General features: G+C 44.6%; 1 protein-coding gene across 1 annotated transcript in view; it reads left to right on the top strand.

Moving 5' to 3' along the window:
• The window catches only part of GCC2 (GRIP and coiled-coil domain containing 2), a 37474-nt gene extending 17513 nt beyond the window's left edge, over window positions 1-19961 (top strand). Inside the window, exons 11-23 of the mRNA XM_060027198.1 lie at window positions 288-452; window positions 750-854; window positions 1501-1663; window positions 4695-4795; window positions 4892-4969; window positions 5674-5811; window positions 6611-6732; window positions 8081-8257; window positions 9810-10027; window positions 11489-11683; window positions 12682-12821; window positions 14337-14538; window positions 15579-19961. Coding sequence (XP_059883181.1) covers window positions 288-452; window positions 750-854; window positions 1501-1663; window positions 4695-4795; window positions 4892-4969; window positions 5674-5811; window positions 6611-6732; window positions 8081-8257; window positions 9810-10027; window positions 11489-11683; window positions 12682-12821; window positions 14337-14538; window positions 15579-15649 — 1875 coding nt within the window. The 3' untranslated portion in view covers window positions 15650-19961. The remainder of the gene's footprint in view (window positions 1-287; window positions 453-749; window positions 855-1500; window positions 1664-4694; window positions 4796-4891; window positions 4970-5673; window positions 5812-6610; window positions 6733-8080; window positions 8258-9809; window positions 10028-11488; window positions 11684-12681; window positions 12822-14336; window positions 14539-15578) is intronic.
• Window positions 19962-23232: the final 3271 nt, after the last annotated feature.

The raw sequence follows: 23232 nt of genomic DNA, 5'->3' as shown, positions 1-23232 counted from the left end.
CCGTCTTATTGCTGTAATCTCAGTTCTGGGTTTTTTGTTTTCATTTTTTCATTTCCGCCTTCTCCTCTGTTAGTGCTGCTGGTCTCTTGTAATGTTTGCCAAATTAATATCAACAGTGGTAGTGTTTTAAACTTACTCTTGATTTTACGTTTTCATTCTGTGGAATCGATTTTGAAATCTTCACTTTTTTATGCTATGCCAATATTCTCATTAATGTTGCATTTTATTCTTCCTCTCCTGTGTGTATTTTCTGCATGTTTACAGTAATGAATCATTTGTCATTCTAGTGTGAAAAATTAAACTCAGATAATGAAGACCTCCTGGCCCGCATTGAGACACTGCAGTCTAACACCCGGTTATTAGAAGTGCAGATTTTGGAAGTCCACAAAGCCAAGGCCATGGCAGACAAAGAGTTGGAAGCTGAAAAACTTCAGAAAGAGCAGAAAATAAAGGTAAAAACAGTTCTGTGGGATTAATTCATTTATACAGTGATATTTTTATCAAAGTATTTAAGTGAATGAAAGACTTGCTAATGAGTAGCATTTGTTAATATAGCAAAGTTTATTAAATCCTTAATGTATGCCAGCTATGAATTTGAGAATCCAAGTTATAATTTTTGGGTGTATTCTTTTTTTAAGTATGGAACTTTCTGTACTTTATATCTCAGATTTATTTTATAACCCCTTACAAATACTTTTTTTTAATGCTGGTTGGCTTAGGGGTGGTGATGTTTTTATTTTTACTTTTAGGAGCATGCCAGTTCTGTAAACGAGCTTGAAGAGCTTCAGCTACAACTGCAAAAGGAAAAGAAACAGCTTCAGAAAACCATGCAAGAATTAGAGCTGGTTAGAAAGGTAAAATGAAACACCAGACTCAAAACCGATACGAATATTCACATTCTTAAACTATTCTGTAAACATAGAAAAGAAATATTTGAAAAACAACATTAGTTGTGGTGCTGAAATACTGCTTTATAGATTATTTGCCTCCAAATACTGAAAATTTAATGTAGTTCTCTGAGTGCCTGTCTCTCCAGAAGAATCTAGGCTCACAAATTATTAGACTTCAGTTTGCTATTTTATTTTTCATACCTGATTGTTGTATGACAAATGAAGATTTAATTAATGTCAAAAGCTAAAGTTAGTATTATGCTTAGAACTTTGGCTCATTTTTCTCTACTTTTTCAAAGATGAGGGCAAAAATAAAGGTACTATAAGAGTTGCTTAAATATGAACATTTATAAATAAGAGCCCCACAAGAGCAGATACACCAATTGTAGTTAATGAAAACTATAATGAAATACAATGGCACTGAAAAGTCAAATTATTACAAAAATACTTTCTGAAATTACAAACTAGAATGTAGCCAACTTGTAGTTTCTGCCTTAATGTATGAACTTTCTCTATAGAGCCAGTGTGTTCCCGTGGCATCCTTTTAGAAATTCTGGAACAAAAGTAACTCATCTGGTGTTATGTGGATCTTTTATTATAACATGTGCAGGATGCCCAACAAACCACATTGATGAACATGGAAATTGCTGATTACGAACGTTTGATGAAAGAATTAAATCAAAAGTTAGCTAATAAGAGCAGCAAGATAGAAGATTTGGAACAAGAAATAAAACTCCAAAAACAGAAGCAAGAAACGCTGCAGGATGAAATGAGTGAGTAAAATAGAGCCCACTTTAGCTCACGGTCACTGCCCAGCAGAGGTCGGGGTCGGTGGGGGGGAGGGCGCTAGCTGTGGCTTTCACCAGCTCCTGGCGGCCAGGTCATCCACACAGCAGGGACCCCGCCCGAGGACCAGAGAGGGGGCTGTGAAACCACTTCCTGTACCCTTGTGTGCAGTCCAGGTGGGCGCTTAATATGTTCATTCCCGTAAACGTTCCTCAGGTGGTCCTGGGCCACCATTTGCTGATTGTCAGCAGAGTGGGATAATGCAGTAGCGGCGAAATCTTTCTTTTTCAGGTGATTATATTCCATTTTATCTGTTAAATAATTTCTAATGTAAGCATCTAGAGCTCTAAGTATCCCTTTAGGCACTCCTTCAGCTACAGCTAACAAATTGATATGTTATATTTTTATTTTAATTCAGCTGAAAATACTTTTTAATTTCCTTTGAATCTCTTTTTTGGCCCATGGGTTTTTTGTTTTGTTTTGTTTTGGTTTTGGCTGCATTGGGTCTTCGTTGCTGCATGCGGGCTTCCTCTAGTTGCGGCGAGCAGGGGCTACTCTTCGTCGTGATGTGTGGGCTTCTCATTACGGTGACTTCTCTTGTGGAGCACGGGCTCTAGGTGCATGGGCTTCAGTAGTTGTGGTACGTGGGCTCAGTAGTTGTGGTGCATGGGCTTAGTTGCTCCACAGCATGTGGGATCTTCCCGGACCAGGGCTCGAACCCGTGTCCCCTGCATTGGCAGGCGGATTCTTAACCACTGCGCCACCAGGAAAGTCCTGGCCCATGGGTTTTTTAATTCCTAAGTAATTAAAGGAATTTTCAGATATCTTTCTGTGAATGGTTTCTTTAAATCCTCACTGTGCACATACCACGTCTTCCAGCTGCGTTCTTGTGCAAACTGGGTAGCAGGGCTCCAGGTCACACACGTTGCAAACATTTGGTTTTGCAAGTTAGTCAACTAGCTGAAAAAGAGTCTTGAACCTGGGAAAAACTAAAAAGAGCTGCTTATTCAAGAAACCACCCACTGTCACTGGTGAATAAGTACAGGAATGAGAGGTTCAGGCAGCGGGTGCCAAGAGCTCAGAGGGAGGAGCTTCTGCAGACAAGCGATTGAAAGTTGGGGCTTGCGTTGGGGGTGAGATTTGAAGAGAAGAAGCAGGTTGGGAAGGGTGGTCCTTTCTGCAGCATAGTTATGAGCAGAAGTGAAAAGAAATAACATAATTTTGGAAGTCTTAACTAGTTGGAGGAAAAGGCTTGCCCTGTTAGGGAGAAGTGAAATGTAATTAGGAAGCTCTTCTTTATCCAGTTCAGAAAGGCCCTGAATACCAGAATGTACTTGGGCCCTTTTGAAGGACAGCGGGACAGATCAGTGAGCACAGTGTGGAGTCTTGGAAATGCTCCCAGCCTCGGGCAGCACAGGCCCTGCAAGGCTGAGCTGGGGAGCTGGGGACCCCCCGGGGAGGAGGGTGAGGACACATCAGGACAGTGTCCATGCAAAACCCTCAGCCAGCTCAGTCTGCCTGGGGCGCGAGGAACACACATCTCCTTAATCCCAGGCCCTCCAGCATCGGGCCCCCGTGTACCTTCTCAGCCTAACCTTCGTTACTCCCTCGGTGCAGAGGCCCTTCCTTCTTCCTGAAGCACGACTCATGTTTTTCCACGACTGTGTCTGCTGCTGTGCCCTCACCCTCCCACCCCTGTGCTCACCTTCTGGAATCCTTACTAATCTTAAATGTTTGCTGTTCCAGGAAGTCTTCCTTGTCCCAAGCAGATATAACCTGGATATAACCTTGAGCCAACGTGGGTCCGCATGGCCTTTTGCATTTCTGTCTTAATAGTTATATTTTGCTTTACGTTATCACATTATCCCAGGTGGTATCCTCTCTTTTCATTCTGTGTTCTCGGAGCTCATAATTCCTGGAGCACTTAAAAGCTTTGTATGTAATTTGTGCCTTGTACAGTCTTTTCAGGACTGGGTAAATAGTTGCCAGGAAATAACTGATGATAACATATCATAAAGGCAAGTTAAGGTATTTTCTTACAGGACACCTGCTCTTGTTTACTGAGTGATACCGTCATTGCATGTGGATTTAACTTCATGGAGTTAGTCGTTGCTGGTGGGGTCTTCTAGCAGCCGTCACATGGCCACGTTCGTGGCCTAGACTCAGCATCAGGCGCACTTGTTCTTAAAGGACCAGGTCGTAAATCTCGGGCCCCAAGGTCTCTGTCAGATGTTCTTTACTTGCTTCACAATGGCTGTGGCCAGGTTGGCCTGCTGGTGTGGTTGGTACTGTGATCTGGACAGTGAATCCACTTATTCCCATTTGATGCTCTTCTTTACCTCTGTTAGCATAAAAGTTTTTTGTTTTAATCATGTTTCAGTCTGTTCCTTAATGAACTCTTTATCCTACAAAACAGTTAGTATCACAAACACAGATCAGATCTGTGCCTCTAAGGCAATTAGAAACACACAGCACCTCTTTTGAGGTATTTCTTACAAGTAAAGTCTATGTTTTAGATACACAGTAAGTATATGCCTTTATTTTAGAGATACGTGCTAAAATACATACAGACAAATGGACTTCAAGTGTGGGGAGCCCAGGGGGCACAGGAGTAAGTGGGAATGTGGGTCTGGGGTTGCAGACGTTTGCTGTAAAGGGCCAGACAACACGCATTTTCAGCTTTGCGGGCCCTGTGGTCTCTTGCTGCGCTAAAGCAGCTGTAAACAGTATGTAAACAAACTGTTCACAGAAACAGGCAGCAACAGTGGCCTGTGGGCCTGACGCCTGATCTGGGTGGAATGAGATTGGCCATGTGTTGGTGATCGTTAAAGGCGGTGATGGGTCCAGTGGGGTTTAGTGTGTTATTGTCACTAGTGTCATATATGTTTGCAATGGTCCGTGATAAAAATCTAAGACAAATTCCTTTCAGAGGTAGACTAATACAAAGAAAAGACTTGTCATTTGTTTACTTAAATTCACTCATAAAACTGTTTCTCCTGAAACAATCTCTCCCACTAGCTTCACTGCAGGCTTCAGTACAACAGTATGAGGAAAAAAACACCAAAATCAAGCAGTTGCTTGTGAAAACCAAAAAAGAACTGGCGGATTCAAAGCGAGCGGTATGCGAATTCCTCAGTGTCGTATTTCAGTCCTTATTCATAGAGGATTTGTGAATAACTGCACTATTTAATTTAACGGAGTTTCTTGTTCTGTAGGAAACTGATCACTTAATACTTCAAGCGTCTTTAAAGGGCGAGCTGGAGGCAAGCCAGCAGCAAGTAGAAGTGTATAAAGTAAGGTTCTTTTTACTCTTTAAGATTTTAAAAATTTGCATGTGGAAGTAAGGTACCACTTGGGGATTTTTCTAAATATATATGTATATATTAAACACATGTGTGCACACACACACACACACATTTCTCCCCCTAAATATTCTTCATCAACATTTTGAGGAAGGAGAAGCAGTGAGCCAAGTGTGGCTTATAACTGGGTTTACCATTGACCATAAGCTTGGTTCTTTTCATGTATTTGAAAACCCATAATACATTAAGAATATGGCAGCAGAAAATAAACATGGCCCCAAACCTACATCTGAACTTTCTAAATGATAGTACAGTCACAGGAATCTGTTTATAAAAAGGTTTTATATATTCATGTTACATTACATCTATTACGTTTATATTTTTTTATATCCATTATGTTTATATATAATATCTTTAGGTATTAATCGTTGAACTGTAACGTGTGGTCTAGAATTTTTTTCATGATTGATTATTTGATTGATTTTGAGTCAAGGAAAACCAAGTTAATTTATTGTGAAAATGTTCTACTCATATTGACTCCAGTCTTTCAATAATCATAAGTTAAAAATCCTACTATTTAATTACGTCCCTTAAATATAGTCCTCTCTCAAAACCCAAGTTGGTGTTTAACGAAAGTCGGTTTAACCAACGAAGATCTGATTCACCAGAGCCTGACCGAAAGCCTCTGCCCCCAGATTCAGCTGGCGGAAATGACGTCGGAGAAGCACAAAGCTCACCAGCACCTGAAGGCGTCCGCGGACCAGCAGCAGCGCACGCTGGGCGCCTACCAGCAGAGGGTGGCAGCCCTGCAGGAGGAGTGCCGCGCGGCCAGGGTGCGTCCTCCCCAGGGCGGGCGGCTCCCACCCGGCTTGGCCCCATCCACCCCAACCCCAGCCCAGCCCTGACTCTCACTTGCATAACTTCTTTTTGCTAAAGGGAAAGACATGGGTACATACTCTTTCCATTTTAACCTTGTTTTACAGTTTCTGTGTGGAAGAAAGGTTTTTTTTTTTTCTTTTTTTTTAGTTTTTTCATTAGGAAGGTTACAGTTCTCTCTGAGGGCTAAGTGATGATAAAATCATATTCTGTTAGAACAGCCACTTTCTTTCTTCAACATACAGAAGAGACCCCTGCAGTGGTTTTGTTACAGGTGCAGCTCTGTCTAAGCCACCTTGGCAAAGGGGCCTTGGAAGGTCACGGGTCACTTCAAGAAAGTCCAAGACCTAGAATTTAACTTTTCCCACTCTCTTTTGAAAAGTGAAGTTCAAGTAGCTTAATTTCTTTGAATTAATTTTTCTTATATTTATGATAAGTGAAAATTGTTCTAAAGTTCCAAAGGCAAATAGTGCTATTATAAAATTTATGGGCAATAAATTAATTTACATGGGACGAAAACAGGTAGAAATGTACCTCTTGTCAGACAGAATTATGTCGTTCAAAGGCTTTAAAAAAGTGTAAGGCCAACAGAAGTGTACTTTTTAGGGAAAGGTAACTGGGGGCTAAAAAGTATCAGCCATTTTGCTTATTTTTAAAGAAAGGTTTTCATCTTAATTCATTAGTCTCTGAGAGAAAATAGGAGGATCACACAACCTAGAAAATGCAGTAAATTTCTCTCTCTCTGAACTGTTACAGGCAGAACAAGCTGCTGTCACCTCTGAATTTGAGAGCTACAAAGTCCGAGTTCACAACGTTCTAAAACAACAGAAAACTAAGTCTGTGTCTCAGACTGAGACCGACGGAGCCAAACAAGAAAGGTAAAGTCTGAGCTACGCGGAACCTCCCACGGGGGTGGGAGATCCTGCTCTGGTTGCTTTTGACCGTGGAGGTTTACATGTAGTCACCAGTGAGGACAGAGCCGGCTTCACCGCACTGTTCACGCGGAGAGACGTGTGCAGGAGCCGTGGAGCCAGGCAGTGTCCGGACACCCGGGCCACACAGTCCAACCCTGTCCGTCGGTTCCGGTCACAGTGTAAGGAGAGACGTCACCGTTACGTCAGGACCAGTTTTTCCACTTTTGAAAATATAGTAGGAGAATAAAAATGCTTCCTTGATGTACTTATTCACCATTAGTTAGGCTAAGCATAAGTTGATTAAAAACATTTTACTTATTTCAAAAAGTTTTAAGTTAACTAAATTTTCATCTAGAACTAAATTTTTCTTCTTAAATTTATGACAATCTCAATTACATACTGTTTCAATAGTATATTAATGCTCCTTAAAAACTAGCATACAGATCACTTTTGTGAGTTATTCAAAAATATACTAGGAATGAAAGACAGGGCATTCTACAGCATGTATGTTTTGTTTTTGTACGTAGAGACCCGCTGTTCAGAGCAATTTTATATCTAGCTCTTACTGTTCTTAGTAGGACTAAATATCCTGCAGTATTTGTGTGTTTATGCTTGTGTTACTTTTTAAGTATTTAATAAACAAGGGAACTGTAGGCTGAAAAATGATGAGATATTTTTTTCTTTCAATAGCTCATCTTAAAGCCGAAGTTGAATATTGACACACTTACTATAAAAATATCACCACTTACAAGCGTCGATTTTGATCATGCCAGAATCTTGTGTTAAAATTATTTTAATGTAAATGTTTTAAGTTCCTTCTTCTTTCTTATATATTAAATAGTTTTTTTAAAAAGAAATTAATAGTGTATTATACCACTTGTGACAGAGTTATAGGTTTTAGCTGTTTTTCTCCAAAGACTTTCTTTCACTGTAACTTGGTGTAACATGCTGTTCCCAGAATGGTTACCTTAGAACTGCATTTCTTTTTTTTTCAACTAATGACATAGTCCTGTAATATAAAATAGGCCATTTTAATGCCATTTAATGGTCTACTCCATTTGAATGTGAAATTTGTAAATTCAGAGACTTTTGTAAACATGTAGTGTCTGCGATCTGAAGTCTGATTATAGCGTCTTTTATTTCACATTTAATCCTATTCTCTGAATTCTTGTGATTATTATATTTCCTTTAGAATCATCCATAATTGCAGAGTATGACATTGAAAGGTTATATGATTAAAGTAAAATTTATTTGAAATCACAAAATCAGTTTTACATCTTTCAAAAATTTTTTTTAACTATTTCTGTTTCAGAGATCATCTGGAAATGCTGATTGACCAACTAAAGATCAAATTACAAGACACCCAAAATAACTTACAGATCAACGTCTCTGAACTGCAGACCTTGCAGTCTGAACACGATGCCCTACTAGAAAGGCACAACAGGATGCTGCAGGAGACCGTGTCCAAGGAGACCGGGCTCCGAGAGAAGTAAGGCTGGTGGCGCCAGCAGGCCTGTGGGTGCCGGGGGACAGAGCGTGTGTTTGCTAGAGCTCCCGGTGTGGTGCTCCTGGGGCGGATGCAGGCTAATAGCTGGAAATAGGTGTTTCCACAGGCTTGATGACTTGCTGTTTCTACCTTAGAGCTCCCCCTTTTGATTGTTTCTCTACTTAGCTTTTCTAAGAGTAATTTTATCTGCTCACCCAGTGTTCTGTCTCCCGTGGCCTTCATGGCCAGATGCTTCTTTCCAGCCAGGTGTCAGAGGACAAGCACTTTTCTTTCTCTCTAGAGGAAAACATTCCGAAAGCTGCTGACTGAGCTCCCTGTGCAGCTGCATCCTTGGCCTGTCACATCGCCACACTCGTGCTAATCAGTGCTCCAAGGAGTTGCTGGGGTGTCGGCAGAATAGACGGATTATTGTGAACAAGAAGCTTTGAGCTCCTGGGATACAGCAGTTGGGTTCACGGAGCATCTTCTGTCCGGGGTGTGGGGATGCTCTGCAGAGCTCAGGTGTGCTCGTCTTACGAGTTGAAAGCACTTGGTTTGCTTGGCTTTAGACCTTTCCACGGTGTGACTTACCTGTGTTAATCATGTAACTCACAGTTCCAGGAAGACCCACCAGTGTTCTGACTACCTGGCACCAGGTTTTCCATGAGATTAACTTACACAGTGATGGTCACTCGCTGTTTACATCAGAAGTTTCCAGCACTTATTCTTTATTCTAGAAGGGTGGTTGCGACTATAGTGCTAACACGACTGAAGTGCAGTTATCTGGTGCTCCACGTGTAGCCCTGTGCTCTGATGAACTATGAAGGAGGCTTCTCGTCTGAACACCCAGCGTGCTTCCTCAGCGCAGGCCCCACATCGGAAGTGGGGGATGGCCGGGGTGGTTTTGAGCTCAAGACCAAGGCTGCAATACAGGCACAGGGTCTATCAGAAGCACAGCACGTGTGGGGCGAGCACACGGAGAAGCAGTTCATTTACGACAGAAGCAAAGCAGAGCTACACACCCCAAGAAGCGTGTGGGCATCCTTGCTGACAAGGAGTGCGCCAAAGGGGCGATTTAAATTGCTCACACAGGGGCCATCTCCCAGGTCTGTCCTGTCCTCTGGCCAAGCATCCTGCTTCATTTCCCACACCTGCTCTGACCCCGGGCCCTGCCCAATATGCGTGTGCATCCTTTAGCCAAGATGGATTTCAGTGGAAGGGTCTCTGGGAGATGGACAGCACGTATTATGGGATAGCACCCCCTCCCTTTTTGACCCTCCCGAGAAATGTTTCTGCACGTGCAGTTGGGGAGGTCTCCTTCACCTCCAGAATGGTAGATGCGGTCGTCGTATCTTTTTACCCCAGCAGCTTAGTTTCTCCCTGCTCTGCCATTAACCTTTTTGTTGAAGTGTCAGGGGGACACAAGCTCCAGTTTGCTCGGACCAGGGGCCCGTCTGTGTCCTGCCTCAGTTCCCCAGGTGCACGTGCGGTCCACGTCTCAGGGCAAGGCGATGTCTGGGGTGGAAGCTCTCACACGGCACGGCCCTCTCCCCAGGCTATGCGCCGTGCAGTCGGAGAACTCCGCGATGAAGTCTGAGCACGCACAGACCGTGAGTCAGCTCTCGGCCCAGCACGAGGCCCTGCGTGGCAGCTTCCGAGACCAGGTGCTGCAGCTGCAGGAGGAGCACCGGCGGACAGTGGAGACGCTGCAGCAGCAGCTGAGCAGGCTGCAGGCCCAGCTCTTCCAGCTCCGGAGCGAGCCGTCCACAAGAAGTATGTATGTATGCTCGGGACACTGCCGTCCCTGTCCCGCCCTGTGTGTCTGCGCTTCCCACCGTCCTGAGGAAGTAGGTGACTTACGGGGTGACCACCAGCGTCAGTGCTGTGGTCAGTGAATACTGGATCTACTTACTGAGAGGAGACTTGGACATTGAACCCTCCTGTAGTGCTCACAGCAGCCTCTGCACCCCTCAGGATACCGACCTTCACGTAATTGGGTTTTCCTCCGACTCACGGAGGCTCTGTCGGTCTCAAGACCCGTGTCCAAATTCCAGTGTCCACTGCATATGTTTAGTGTTTTTCACTACTAGTCTTCAAATATGTCTGTCCTTTAATCAGAAATTCTAGAAAGAGCTGAACTTGTAGGATCATTTGGCCAAACACAGCTTCTTCCCATTCAAGTTTCTAATTAGTGGAGTTTGAGTTTAACCACACACACACTTCCGTTCTGCTTCCTGGAAGAGATGGGAACCCGTCAGCCAAGTTGAGGCCACACTTCAGTATTAACTATCAACTTGATACTGATTCCTTGTCACCAGGGCATTGGCAGCTGTGGTCGCTCCTCAGGATCGAAACCTATGCCAGGAGTCATCAGAGGAAAGTAACCAGCCAGGGAGACACTGAAATCAGGAATTAGCAGTAGCATAAGCAGTTAGCAAACTTTCAGGAAGGTGCTTTAGCAAAGGCAGCCGAAGGGCTAATGTTTGAAAAGCAGGGCGGGAGAGGGAACGTCATGGAAAGGAGAATAAAGGAAACTTGAAGTGAAAAGGTCTGGTCAGAATTCTGGTCCCTAACGCACCTCGGAGATCTTGGACCAAGACATTTAATTTCTCCGACCGTGCGGTTTCTTGGGATTAATAAAGTAACGTGCTCGGAAGTATCTTATAAATCTCCCAGTTCTAGTCAGTGCTGCTTGTCAGCAAGCAGGGGAGCCCGGCCCGGACTCTGTGATGAGTCAGCCTGCCCTGGCTTCGGGGCTCTTCTTTGCTGGACGCCACAGAAGGAGCGGGCAATGGCAGGAGCCAGCAGGGTGGAGTGTGAGGCCAGTGGTCAGCAAGAGCATCCTCGGAGCTGATCTCAACAGCAGTGTGGTGTCGCAGAGTTTGCAGTGCCGTAAACACCCAATCCTCAGGATCTGGTTGAAGGGGTTTTGCCCTTGTTTAGCAGCTGGCCAGGCCTCTGCATTGTGTCATCTAATGGTTTATCTTAACTCTGGTAGCAAGTACCACTTTTGCTGGATTGACTTAAGTGGTTAAAAGTTCAATAACTAAATTGTTAGGGCTGTTTCAGAAGTTCTTTCTTTCTACACCATTTGCTTGTCTTCTGGTTTTTCAGATTCCCTACCATATCATTTGTCATCCCTAGAATCATTTTAACTTTACTGTGTATCTCTGTTGATGCTGAATCCATAATTTTGGACAAACTCTTACTCTTTAAAAAAAAAACATGTAACAGGCCCAGCTTCTTCCCAGCAACCTTTGAGGAGCCTTCGAGAAAGGAGAAGCGCAGACCTCCCGCTTCTGGATGTGCCGGCCACGACCCGGGAGGAGGGGGAGGGGATGGAGACCACGGACACCGAGTCCGTATCTTCCGCCGGCACCCACGCGCAGTCCTTAGAGCAGCTGCTCCGTTCTCCCGAAGCCAGACTCGGTACGCTTCCTGCTTCATTGTGCCTTTAGTGAATTCTGCTGTCCTATCCAGCTAATATTATTCTGATTTATAAATGTTTTTTTGAGCTACTCTAATAAAAATTTTTTTCAGTATTCCACCCTTTTTCAAATGGAAAACTTTCCTGCAGAATGAAACCAAAAAAAAAAAAAAAAATTTTTTTTAAACAAAATAAAAAGTTCCGCCCAAAGCTTGAGCCAGAAATAGGTGGTTGGAAGTTCTGTAGTGGTGTTAGAAATAGGATAAATTTCTCTCACCCTTCTAAGAAACTGACAGTTCCCGCTTGTTCCTCTTGATGAAGTGGTCATGCTGAACTTGCCTTATTAACTGTAGTAAAGTTTTGGACTATTTTCTTCTTACCTATAATGCACATTAATGTTCCAAGTTCAGATGACTCTGTTCGTCATCTCGGAGTCTCCAGGATCTGGAGTGAGGACCAGTTGTGTCCTCAGTCCTAGACTGTGATTGGTCCTTGTCCCCCAGGAAGAGTTAGTCCTGATACGCTGTGGCCACAGCTCCACAATCGGACTTGGCTTTGCCATTTTTGCCAAAATTAACCTGTTGACTTTGAGCCTCTTCCCTCATGTATTAGATTTGAGTGATAATACCGCTCCTTCCCTGGTAGAAAATCCTTGTGAGAGACCATGATTTAAGTGATCAGTAACTGCTGGTACTTCCTCCTTTATAAGTAAAGTAACACCAGCTCTCGGGACATTAACAGATGAAGGAGGATGAAATCAGTAAGTTGGTGCCTACACGCTGGCCTAACAGCTTCCAGAACGAGCTCGTCGAGCCTGTGTCCAGGCAGGCGGCCCGCTCCACAGCAGAGTCCATTTTACCTGTGTTACATGCAGCCTTTTAACTGGGCCATGGGGGATGGAGAGCAGAGCGAAGTGTCAATACTTGGGTATTTTCTCATTTAGAATCTTCGCCTGTGACCCCTCATTTTGGAAATTAATTGTTGGGGCAATTCCTTGCAGAGCCTCCTTCCTGGCACGCTGAATTCACCAAAGAAGAATTGGTTCAAAAGCTCAGTTCCACCACAAAAAGTGCCGACCACTTAAACGGGCTGCTTCGGGAAACAGAAGCCACCAACGCCATCCTCATGGAGCAGATTAAGGTGAGGGCGGGACGCCACCTCCAGGAAGCCCTCCACACGTAGACTCATGCGTCCATCACACCTTGATCCTTTACAATGTTACATTTCTGAAATGGAGAAATATTCTTGGCTTTTATATCTTTTATATAAAGACTTTTAATTTCTACTTTTTCTAAAAAGCCAGAATAGATTTAGAGATTAGACAGCTGTTCACAAGTCCTTGTTCCACGTTTGCTTGAGTAAAACTTGAAGGGATGTGAGTCCCTAAATTCCAGACATGGACCATAGAGCACTTCCAATTAGTGGCAAAGTGGCATGGGAGGTTTTCCTGTTTAAAGTCGACTCTGTAAGCATGTAGGAACCAGGCAGTTGAGGATTACGCAGCTATCTGCACCCGAACTCTCTGTGATACAGCCATGTTGGTTGTTGACCTCTTCTCACAAGCCAGGCCCTGCACTTTACGTTATGTTACCGTATTTAATTCTCATCATCTCTGGGTGAGAGAACAAGTTGATCAGGGTGGAGAAAGTTCAAACTTGTGTCTGTCTGAAAAGCACCTGCTTCTGCCCTGGACCTGCTTCTCCAAATAGATGGTCCTTCCTCAGTGTAGGCCCAGAGGCTGTCCTTGTCAAATTATGTTTTTAATGCTGAGTTAATTCAGTTATTTGCAGTAAATTGTATATATCATGACATCCCACCTCTAACTATTTTAGTATGCATCTCTATAAAATATATAAAATAATATTTTCCCACATTGTCAAAGCTTTATCACAGCTAAAAAAAATCACTAAGTAGCCCAGAACCTGAGTGACTATTCAGATGTTATGCTTCCATAGACTGACATTGTCCCATGATTTCTTAGACCTTAGTGTCACTTTTTTAAATGACCCTATGTTTGAGGACAGAGTTGGCCAACTTTCATAGACTAACCTGAAATGATAAGTTGTAACCATGTATTTTTATTTGTTTCAACCCAGAAATCTTCCTCAAATATTCACCATCCTGCATCTTTTTCACATCGTCCTGTGCCCTCTTTTCTGTTAGTTTCTGATTGATATTCATTGTGAATTGTCTCTCTCTCCTGGACTCAACTTTTGTTTGGTCAAGTGCTCTTCGTCTTGTAGCGGCCCTAGCTGTGGACACCCTGCCTGCCTGCCGGGCGGGGGCGGGAGTGGGGATGGCGGTGGGTGTGGCCCACAGTCTGTCATCCCGGAGCCCTGAGCCCTGAGCCCTGGCCCCCTTCTGCCGAGCGCGGAGGGGGCGCCGACCCGCGTTATCCCCCCACCCCAGTCCCCGGTCTCAGCCCCGCTTCCCACCGTGCGCGGTGCTGCCTCTGCGGCCGGGCCCCTGGGCCCCGTCTCCCACGGCGCCTGCTTCCCGACTTCTAGGAGCCTCTTGATGTTTCTCATCTACTCTTTTCTCCCGGCCTGGTCGCTCCTTTGTTGCCATTTTGGGGGCATTTCGGGGAAGAGAAAGAAGACCGCGTTCCTCCAGTCTGCCATGTTAACCCGTCTGCACTCCTTTCTCTGACACCAGCTTCTGAAGAGTGAAATAAGGCGGCTGGAGAGGAACCAGGCGCGAGAGCAGTCGGCCGCCAACCTGGAATACCTGAAGAACGTGCTGCTGCAGTTCATCCTCCTGAAGCCGGGAAGCGAGCGGGCGCGGCTGCTGCCCGTCATGGACACGATGCTGCAGCTCAGCCCCGAGGAGAAGGCCAGGCTGGCCGCCGCCGCCCAAGGTGCGCATGCCTGGGACGCAGACCAGAGCTTTGAAACTTTGTCCATTGGACGCGCTCCGCCGTGTGTGTCCCCGTGAGTAGGGTTGAAAAGCTGGCTCTTTAATGTTTTAGGGCAGCTGTGGTGTGTTTGCGTCATTTTCACACAGCAGGCAACAGTGCAGTGTCCAGTTTGATCTTCCAGTTCTTTGAAATTGGATTTGTGATCCTAGCGTTGAATTCTGCCCACGAACACAGTTCCCTTTTGTGTCGTACTTTTTATCATGTGGTAGACGTCCTCACCCCCTGGGAGTCGTTCGCCACAGGGTCGTGGGAGAGAAGTGTCCCCAGTGGGGCTGCCGAGGCCCAGGACCGTGCGTGGAGCGTACATTCCTACCCGCATCTCAGACCTTCCGCTAGAAAGCTCTCCTTACACACGAAGTGCATTGTGGAGAATTTCCAGCAGGGCGAACTTGTTGCTGAGAAGGCCGTTGTGGGCCTGTTTACTCCTTCGAAGGCAGTGAGGCAACGTGTCTCCTTTCTCTGGTTGCTCTTAAGAGTCTTCTCTCTTCTTCTCTGGGGCAGTTTCACTTTTATGTGAACAGGGGAAAACGTCGAGCCTAGAAAGCGCCACCCTGGCCCCTACACGAGCAGCGTGCAGGGGGCACTGCTGGACGGGGAAGGCTGGCACTCTGCCAGCCGTGCATGCGTTAACGCGCCTGCTCCCTGCGTGTCAGGTCCCAGCAGGTTCGCAGACTGCGTGTGTCTTTCCTACTTGACGTATGACTTGTGATAAGGCAGCTTTGCTCCCCAAGGAGGTGAGTCGCACAGCATTTTTCTGTGCAGAATCAGGACCTCAGCCCCCTGCCTGACAAGACTGGGCCTTGCTTCTGTGCATGTGTGCTCCCAGCTGGCCACAGCTCACAGGGCTGTGTGTTGTTGCTTAGTATGCCTTCACGGATTGTCTGAGACAGACAGGAAATGCTGCAAGTGTAAGGGCAGACAGGTTTGTAGCATGAAAATGCGGTGTGAGAAGATTAACACTTTTGTTTTGCTCCCCACAGGTGAGGAGGAAAATGCTTCCCGTTCCTCTGGCTGGGCGTCCTATCTGCACAGCTGGTCTGGACTTCGATAGACTGATGGGAAAAACATTATTTATTAACCAAATAGAATCCATTCGGCAAAAAAGGTTCATGTATATGGCTGTCGTTCTTTTGTCCAGAAGCATGTGTACGTAAGTCACATCTCCGTGTGTGTGTCCATACGTGTGTCTGGTGGGTTTAAAAGGCTCGGCCCGCGGTGAACTGCAGCAGGCGGAGTGTGGGAGGGACCGCGGCCCAGGGACCCTGGGCCTCCCGCTGCCGCCAGACCCAGGGGCCACGAGGCCACCCCACTCCCTCCTCCGGACCCTCAGGCCACGTGTGTCGGGGCCGCACTGTGAATTCTGAAGTTAAATTAGATTTCGGTCCTGTACCAGCTGGGATTTAGGCTTTTAAGATAATGTTTGAAGACCATTTATCACAAGGTCAGACTTGCAGGTAGGTTGTTATTAGTGACAAATCATGAGAGAAAATTTGTGAGTTGGAGTGTGAAGGAAAAGGCTTTATCAGTAACGCTGACGTCTTTATGACGGGAACGTAAAGTGAATGTGCTGCCGTTCGTTACGAGACTAAGTTAAAATGTGATTCATTTCGTTATTTCCTTTCAAATGAGCTGTTCTTTTTTCTCTGAAGTGTATTACCTCAAAACCTGTTCTGGGATCGGATCAGAAGCCCTGGTCGCCACGTTCCCGCGGTGGGGAGGGGGGGGTGCCCGGGGCCCTGCCCAGGCTCCTGCTGTGCATCAGCTGCTTCCGCGCCAGGAGTCTGGCGGACCCGGCCGCCTCCCCAGGTGACCATTCACCGGCGCACCGGCTTGCAGCTCCGCGTGCTCCCGGCCCCAGCAGACAGGTTGCTGCGTGCTGCATGGGGCCCTGGGAGATCGCACAGCCCCGAGAGCAGCTCTAGGTGCGGGTCACCTGCCTGGGCGCCTCTGAATATTCCATGGAGCCCATCAAACACGTGTCCTTAACTCATAAATGTGAGAATGCTAGTTGCAGTATTTCTTTGTGGAAAAATCGCCTCACAATGTGCTCTGGGAAGCTCTCTCAGCTTCCAGTTCATACTCCGGTCTTCAGTCTCAGCTGGTGAACTGACTTTGTACTTTGGTGACTGGGAACTTTGGTTTCCAATTTAATTTAACTGAAATTTGCTGCTGACATGTTGAGTTTGTTCTTTAAACAAAAATCTCAATGTCTGTCTTTCCTCCTGTTTTAGAAGAACAGACCTACTAGTGAATGTATTAATGAAATGCATCTATTGCAGAGCTGACTTTAAAAGTTTGAGTTTAGTTTTTTCCTTGATGAGCTGTGAATATGAGTATGCCAGCAGTGTGCGCTATAACTGTCACAGTATTTAAATAGATTTCACTGTCTCTGCAAGTCCAGGCCTCTTTGAAGTCTGTAAAAACTTGTTTTGAAATATAGTCTCTACCTATGGACATAATAACAAAATGCCTTTTTGCAAGATAAAAAATGTATTACTTTGATTACAAAAGGGGTATCCTTCCCTGGTTTCAGCAATGAGAGGAAATGTACTGATTATTGTAATATTTCTATTAAACGTGTTGCACTGTTAGGCCTGCTCATCTTCTATTAGCCGAGGTCTCCTGGGCATTTTGAGTTGCTTTATGAAATGAATCTTGGGTTCCTTCTCTGCTGTCTTTACCAGTTGGGACCTCGGACCCTGGGTGCTTGGAGGAACGCAGGTCGCCCTTTGGGTCCGTGGTGCCTGCCGCATCTGACACCCACCTTCCAGCTGAAACTCAGGCCACCTTGGCCTTTCCGTGGGCACCTCTCAAGTTCCGCCCTCTGTGGTGTGAGGCTTTCTTGTACAGCGAACTCTGCTTATGCTCCAGTCAGCGTAAGTGGAGAATTACATTCCTTTAGGCAGAAATGGACTGCTCACTAGCAGTGCCGTGTCCTTTACCCATTAGCCAATGATGAGTCTAAGAGTTCCCATGAAGATACAACAACGTTGCTGTTTGGTAAACAGAGCACACAAAGATGCTCACGTGTGGTTAACTAGGAACGTGGTGGTGGCACTCGGTGCAAGACTGTTGTGTTTTGGTGTCTGAAAATCAACTGTGGCTTCGGCATAAGCCAGGGGGACAACCTGTTACAGCTTTGCAGTGTCTTAGGGCTGATTTTCACCCATGAGTGTTAAAAAGCATTTGGTTGTTTATGTATTTGGTTATATAGAGAAGGGAATGTTTTTCACCTGCATTCAAAATGTGATTACATGGGAAAAGAATCAAGTTCTGACATTCAAGTTGTTACTGTTTAAAAAAATAGAGGGCTTCCCTGGTGGCGCAGTGGTTGAGAGTCCGCCTGCCGATGCAGGGGACGCGGGTTTGTGCCCCGGTCCAGGAAGATCCCACATGCCGCGGAGCGGCTGGGCCCGTGAGCCATGGCCGCTGCGCCTGCGCGCCCGGAGCCTGTGCTCCGCAACGGGAGAGGCCACAACAGTGAGAGGCCCGCATACCGCAAAAAAAAAAAAAAAAAAATAGAAAGGCTCCTGTGAGTCGAACGCTGAATATGGTGAGGAAACGGGATTTCAGGTTCAGGAATGCAGGTGACCACCTGGTTTCCTTGGAGGATGGGCCCACCCCCACCCACCTCTCCAGAGTCTGCCCTCGCCCCTCCTCTCTGAGGACGGTCACCGCCCCTTCCCCACACACCCCATACAGATGCAGGGAGGCCCAGCCTTAGTCACCTGGACCAGGTGCAGGGCCTTACCCGAGCCAGACCACCTAGATTCTCTCAGGGTGAGGACTTGGGACCGAGAGTCAAGTCAGCATGTCTGTGCGCCCGGAATCGGGACGTGTAAACGCAGGGGCTCCGGATGCCCAGAAGGAGCGGGGAAAGCCCCACGCAAAGAGGCCAGTAAGCTGGCGCGCAGGCATCACAGAGACCCGGGGCAAGGGTTCAGGGCCTTCGATTAACAGCATGGAGTGAGCTCGTGCTGTTAAAGTTCAAACAGAAAAGAAAGTTGAACAGAAAGAAGCAGACACTCTAATCTAGGAAGCTCAGGAGTTAATGGTCTCTGGTCTCTGAAAATAAAAGAAATAGAAATTTTCAAAGAAATATTGCAAGAAAGCTTTGCACAACTAAAAGAGAAGTTCACAGTAAAGGGCTGATCAGAGGTCCGGTAGAGACCGTCCGGACTTCCGACGGGTCGGCTTCAGAGTTTTTGACTTGTTGATGGTGCGAAGGCAATACCTATTCAGTAGAAACCGTACTTGGAATTTTGAATTTGGCTCTTTTCCCCCAGGCTGGCGATACGTGGTCCGGCCCCTGCCGTGCTGCTGGGCAGTGGGGCCGTGGCTCCAAGTCACCCCGCGACCAGAGGGTGAACAGTCGGTACACTGACAACCATTCTGCTTTCACTTTCAGTAGAGAATTCAACAAGTTACATGAGATAGTAAACACTGTTATAAAACAGGCTTCGTGTTAGATGATTTTGCCCAACTGCAGGCTATCGTAAGTGTTCTAAGCACGTTTAAGGCGGGCTGGGCTACAACGCTTGTGGGGTCAGGTGTACTAAACGCATTTTCCACTTTCAGTGGGTTTAGTGGGACATAGCCCCATGGTAAGTGGAAGAAGATCTGTACATGACTGAAACAGGAATATCGATGTAAATTTTGAGGAAAAAAAGAGGCTCCTAAAAGGTTTCCAGAGAGAAAAAAAACGTCACATACGCAGGACACAGGAGGGAAAGGGGAGCTGCATCAGACCTCTCGACAGCAGCACTGTACACCTCAAGGCACTGGAGAAATTCCTTCAAAATTCTGAGGAAACATGATTTCCAGCCTGGAATTCTGTAAACACAAGCTCTCAGTTAAATGGAAGGAGAAAGACATTTTCAGATCCTTAGGAACTGAAAAAAAAAAAAAAATTACTTCCCATGTCCTTTCTAAGGAACCTTTGAGAGAACCTGCTCCAGAGGGAGAAGAACACGTAAAACCGCAGCCGCCGAGCAGAGACTCGACGCGGGAGAGCACTGAGCCGGGTCCCCGGGGGGTGGCTGGGCAGTGGCCAAGAGGCTGAGGACGGATAAGGCTCCAAACGCGGGTTCTCCTGGGAAAAAAGAAGTGGAACTAATAGATTATTTGATACAGCTAATGTGTAAAATTTTATTGAAAGATGTTGGAACTAATAAGGATCTATCGTATAGCGCAGGGAACTTTTACTCAATACTCTGTAATGGCCTGTATGGGAAAAGAATCTAAAAAAGAGTAGATATATGTGTATGTATAACTGAGTCACTTTGCTGTACAGCAGAAACTAATGCAACATTGTAAATCATCTATACTCCAATTAAAAAAAAAACAATTTTACTGAAAAAAAAGATGTTGGAAATGGAAACGTGAACACTGACAACATATTTGATATTAAGGAAATATTTTTAGCTTTTTTAGTTTTGATAATGTTTATGTTTAAAAAGAATTCTTTTAAAAACATGCTGAAATATTTATTGAAGTCACATTTGATCTAAATTAATATGGGAGGAGGGAAAAGTGGGTGAGAGTGTAAATGAAAGAGGATCAACAATAAATTCATGGTTTTCTCATGACAAACATGTTCATTTTATGCATTCTTTTCCCACACACCTGAAGCACACAGTTTTCTCTTTTTTACATAATTTGTACATTGTGTTTTTTAAAAATATTGAGATATAATTTACCCACCGTAAAACTCACTGTGTAGAGTGTACAGCTGAATGGCTTCAGTGTAGTCACAGGATTGTGAAACCATCCCCAATTTTCATCATTCCAGAAAGAAACTCCCTACCCGTTGTTAGCCTCTCCCCCACTAACCCATCCCACCCTTGGCAACCACTAATCTGCCTTCTGTCTGTAGATTTGCCTATTTGTATAATTCCTGTTACATTGCAACTAACTCATTCCTAATTTCCCAATAAAAGTAATAACCTCATGAGATTAAATGAAATGATGCAGTCAGAGGCTGACTCAGCACAGTGTCTGGGACATAGGACACATACAATAAATGTTAGATGTTTTTATTTTCCACTTTCAATGTATAATTACAAACTAGTTTCAGCACACTCTTGTCACTGTCATTACCAAGAAGATTAACATTAATGTTATCCAGTGAAACCATTGTTTGTGGCTATAAATCTTTTCTGAGGGATGTACTAAATTCTAAATGCAAAAATTAAATATTTTTAAAATTAATATCAGTGACATTTAGGTCATTTGTTACTGCTTTCTTAATTAGCAAAAGCAATTTAAAATGTAGTTTATCCAAGATATTGCGATTTCTGCTAGCTGTGTTTCTTGTATCTTTTTTGGTAACTTAGAAGAAAGCAAGTGTGGGTTTTGTTTGGCTTTTGGTCAACTTTAAATGTTATGCTGTTTCTTAACTTGTTGCTGGCTAGATACAGGGTACGCTTTCCTGGGGGGCCCTTGAGGACTGGCCATGCCTTCTCGCTCCTTTTCTTACCCCAGTAGATTACCAGAAGGCCACACTCCCTGGAGAACACTTCTGTTTTAACTTCAGTCTTTACTCTTAGTAACTTCCCCGAGGAAATGGATCTGTGCGTGAAGCCTGGTCTGCCTGGCTTCAGAGTACCTACATTATCCCGTTATGTATTTTCCAGTTGCTTTGTCTGAGCATAGGTATAAATGTGACTCACTGCACAGGGTGGGAGGGGTAGTGGTGCATTAAGTCTAGTGGCGCAAAGATGGAAGAAAACCAAAGACACCACAGACTTTCAGTGAAAGGGATTCTTTTTAAAATTAAGAAAATTTATGAACATGAAAAACAGTCAGTAAACAGACCTTGTGCCCATACTGTACCGGGTTCCAGAAAGAGTCACCCTTTGCTAAGAGCACTGCTTGGTATTCACAACTGATTTCTTTCGATATCTTGTTTGTACACAAAAGCATGATTTTTATTACTTATAACCAAAGTAGAGGCTAGAATTCAGACCTGTTCTGAGCAATGTAACAGATAGTTTATATTATTTATTTTAGCGCAGTTGAAGATTATAGGATACAGTTCCCAAAGAGTGAAATACCATTTTTCACAAAGTATGGATCTGTAGTGTCTAGAACAATGTATCAGTATACCTGTTACACTAAGCATAATTAGGAACTACATTTTATGGTATAGAGTGATCTCATTGTAAGCTGAAAACTCATGTTAACCACCAGACGTTGTGCAATGTCTAATTCTTATGATTCATTCTGAGTTTCTGACTGAGATCACTTTCTCTGGCCTTGTGCGTTTCTCCTGGGACCCATAAAATAGGCAGCTAACTGAATTTCATGACTGCACTGTTTCTGCTTCCTTTCCTGGAAAAGGAGGAATCATTCGGATCAGCTTTCAAACTGCCTTATATATGACGACTTTGAAATACTTCAGAATGAACTCCTTTGTTCTCGAACGTCTGTGTCTAACACAGTAGCCACTGTTCACATGTGGACATTGAAAGACTGAAATGTAGTTATTCCAGACTGAGATACACTGTAAGTATAAAGTACACAGGAGATTTTTTTTTTTTTTTTTGCGGTACGCGGGCCTCTCACTGCTGTGGCCTCTCCCGTTGCGGAGCACAGGCTCCGGACGCGCAGGCGCAGCGGCCATGGCTCACGGGCCCAGCCGCTCGGCGGCATGTGGGATCTTCCCGGACCGGGGCTCGAACCCGTGTCCCCTGCATCGGCGGGCGGACTCTCAACCCCTGTGCCACCAGGGTAGCCCCACATGAGATTTTAAAGGCATACGAAAAATAACTTGTTTCTTTGAGAAAAGTAAAATGGACACAACTCTGGCAGGTTGACCAAGAGAAGCAGAGAGATGACACAAATAACTTTATTAATAAACAGGGGACACATAATAGATAAAGTAGAATTTTAAAAGATATGAGAATAATATAAATAACTGTTAACAATTGTGAAACTTTAGAAATGAAATAAAACAATTTCTTTAAAATTTAAATTTACTCTGTATTACTGTGTACGATGATTGTGTAGAATTTAAAAGCTTGACTAACCCTGTAACTACAATAGAAATGGAAACGGTGTTTAAAACCTTCTCAAGAAGAAAACACGAAGTCCAAGGGCATTTGCAGTCACGTCCCACCAAATTTTCAAGTAACGATTGACCCAATTTCATACAGATTTATTCAGACAATAAAAAGGAAATATTCTCCAACTTACTCTATAAGGCCAGCATAAACCCTGATACCACAGATAAGATATAATTGGAACATTGCAAGCCATTTCATAGTGAATATAGCTACAAAAATTCTAAGCAAAATTTGATGAACAAGTCGAATCCAACTGTGTATAGAAGAAGATCATACCTCATGACTAGGTGGGGTGGATCCTCAGTATGCAAGGGTGTTTTCATATTAGAAAATACATTAATATATCTTACTACATTTACAGACGAAAAGAGAAAAGGCATTTGATCAAATTCGGCACACATTGATATAAATTCTTAGTTAAAAATAGGAAAGAGTATCCATGAAAAATGAAGAGCAAATGTCATCCTAACCGGACACTTAGAATCATTCATTTTAAAATAAGGAAAAATAGGGCTTCCCTGGTGGCGCAGTGGTTGAGGGTCCGCCTTCCGATGCAGGGGACACGGGT

The sequence above is a fragment of the Delphinus delphis genome, chromosome 12 (assembly GCF_949987515.2).
Source record: "Delphinus delphis chromosome 12, mDelDel1.2, whole genome shotgun sequence".
NCBI classification, from domain to species: Eukaryota; Metazoa; Chordata; class Mammalia; order Artiodactyla; family Delphinidae; genus Delphinus; species Delphinus delphis.
Note: the sequence above shows the minus strand (reverse complement) of the source record. Positions and strands in the feature narration are given on the sequence as shown.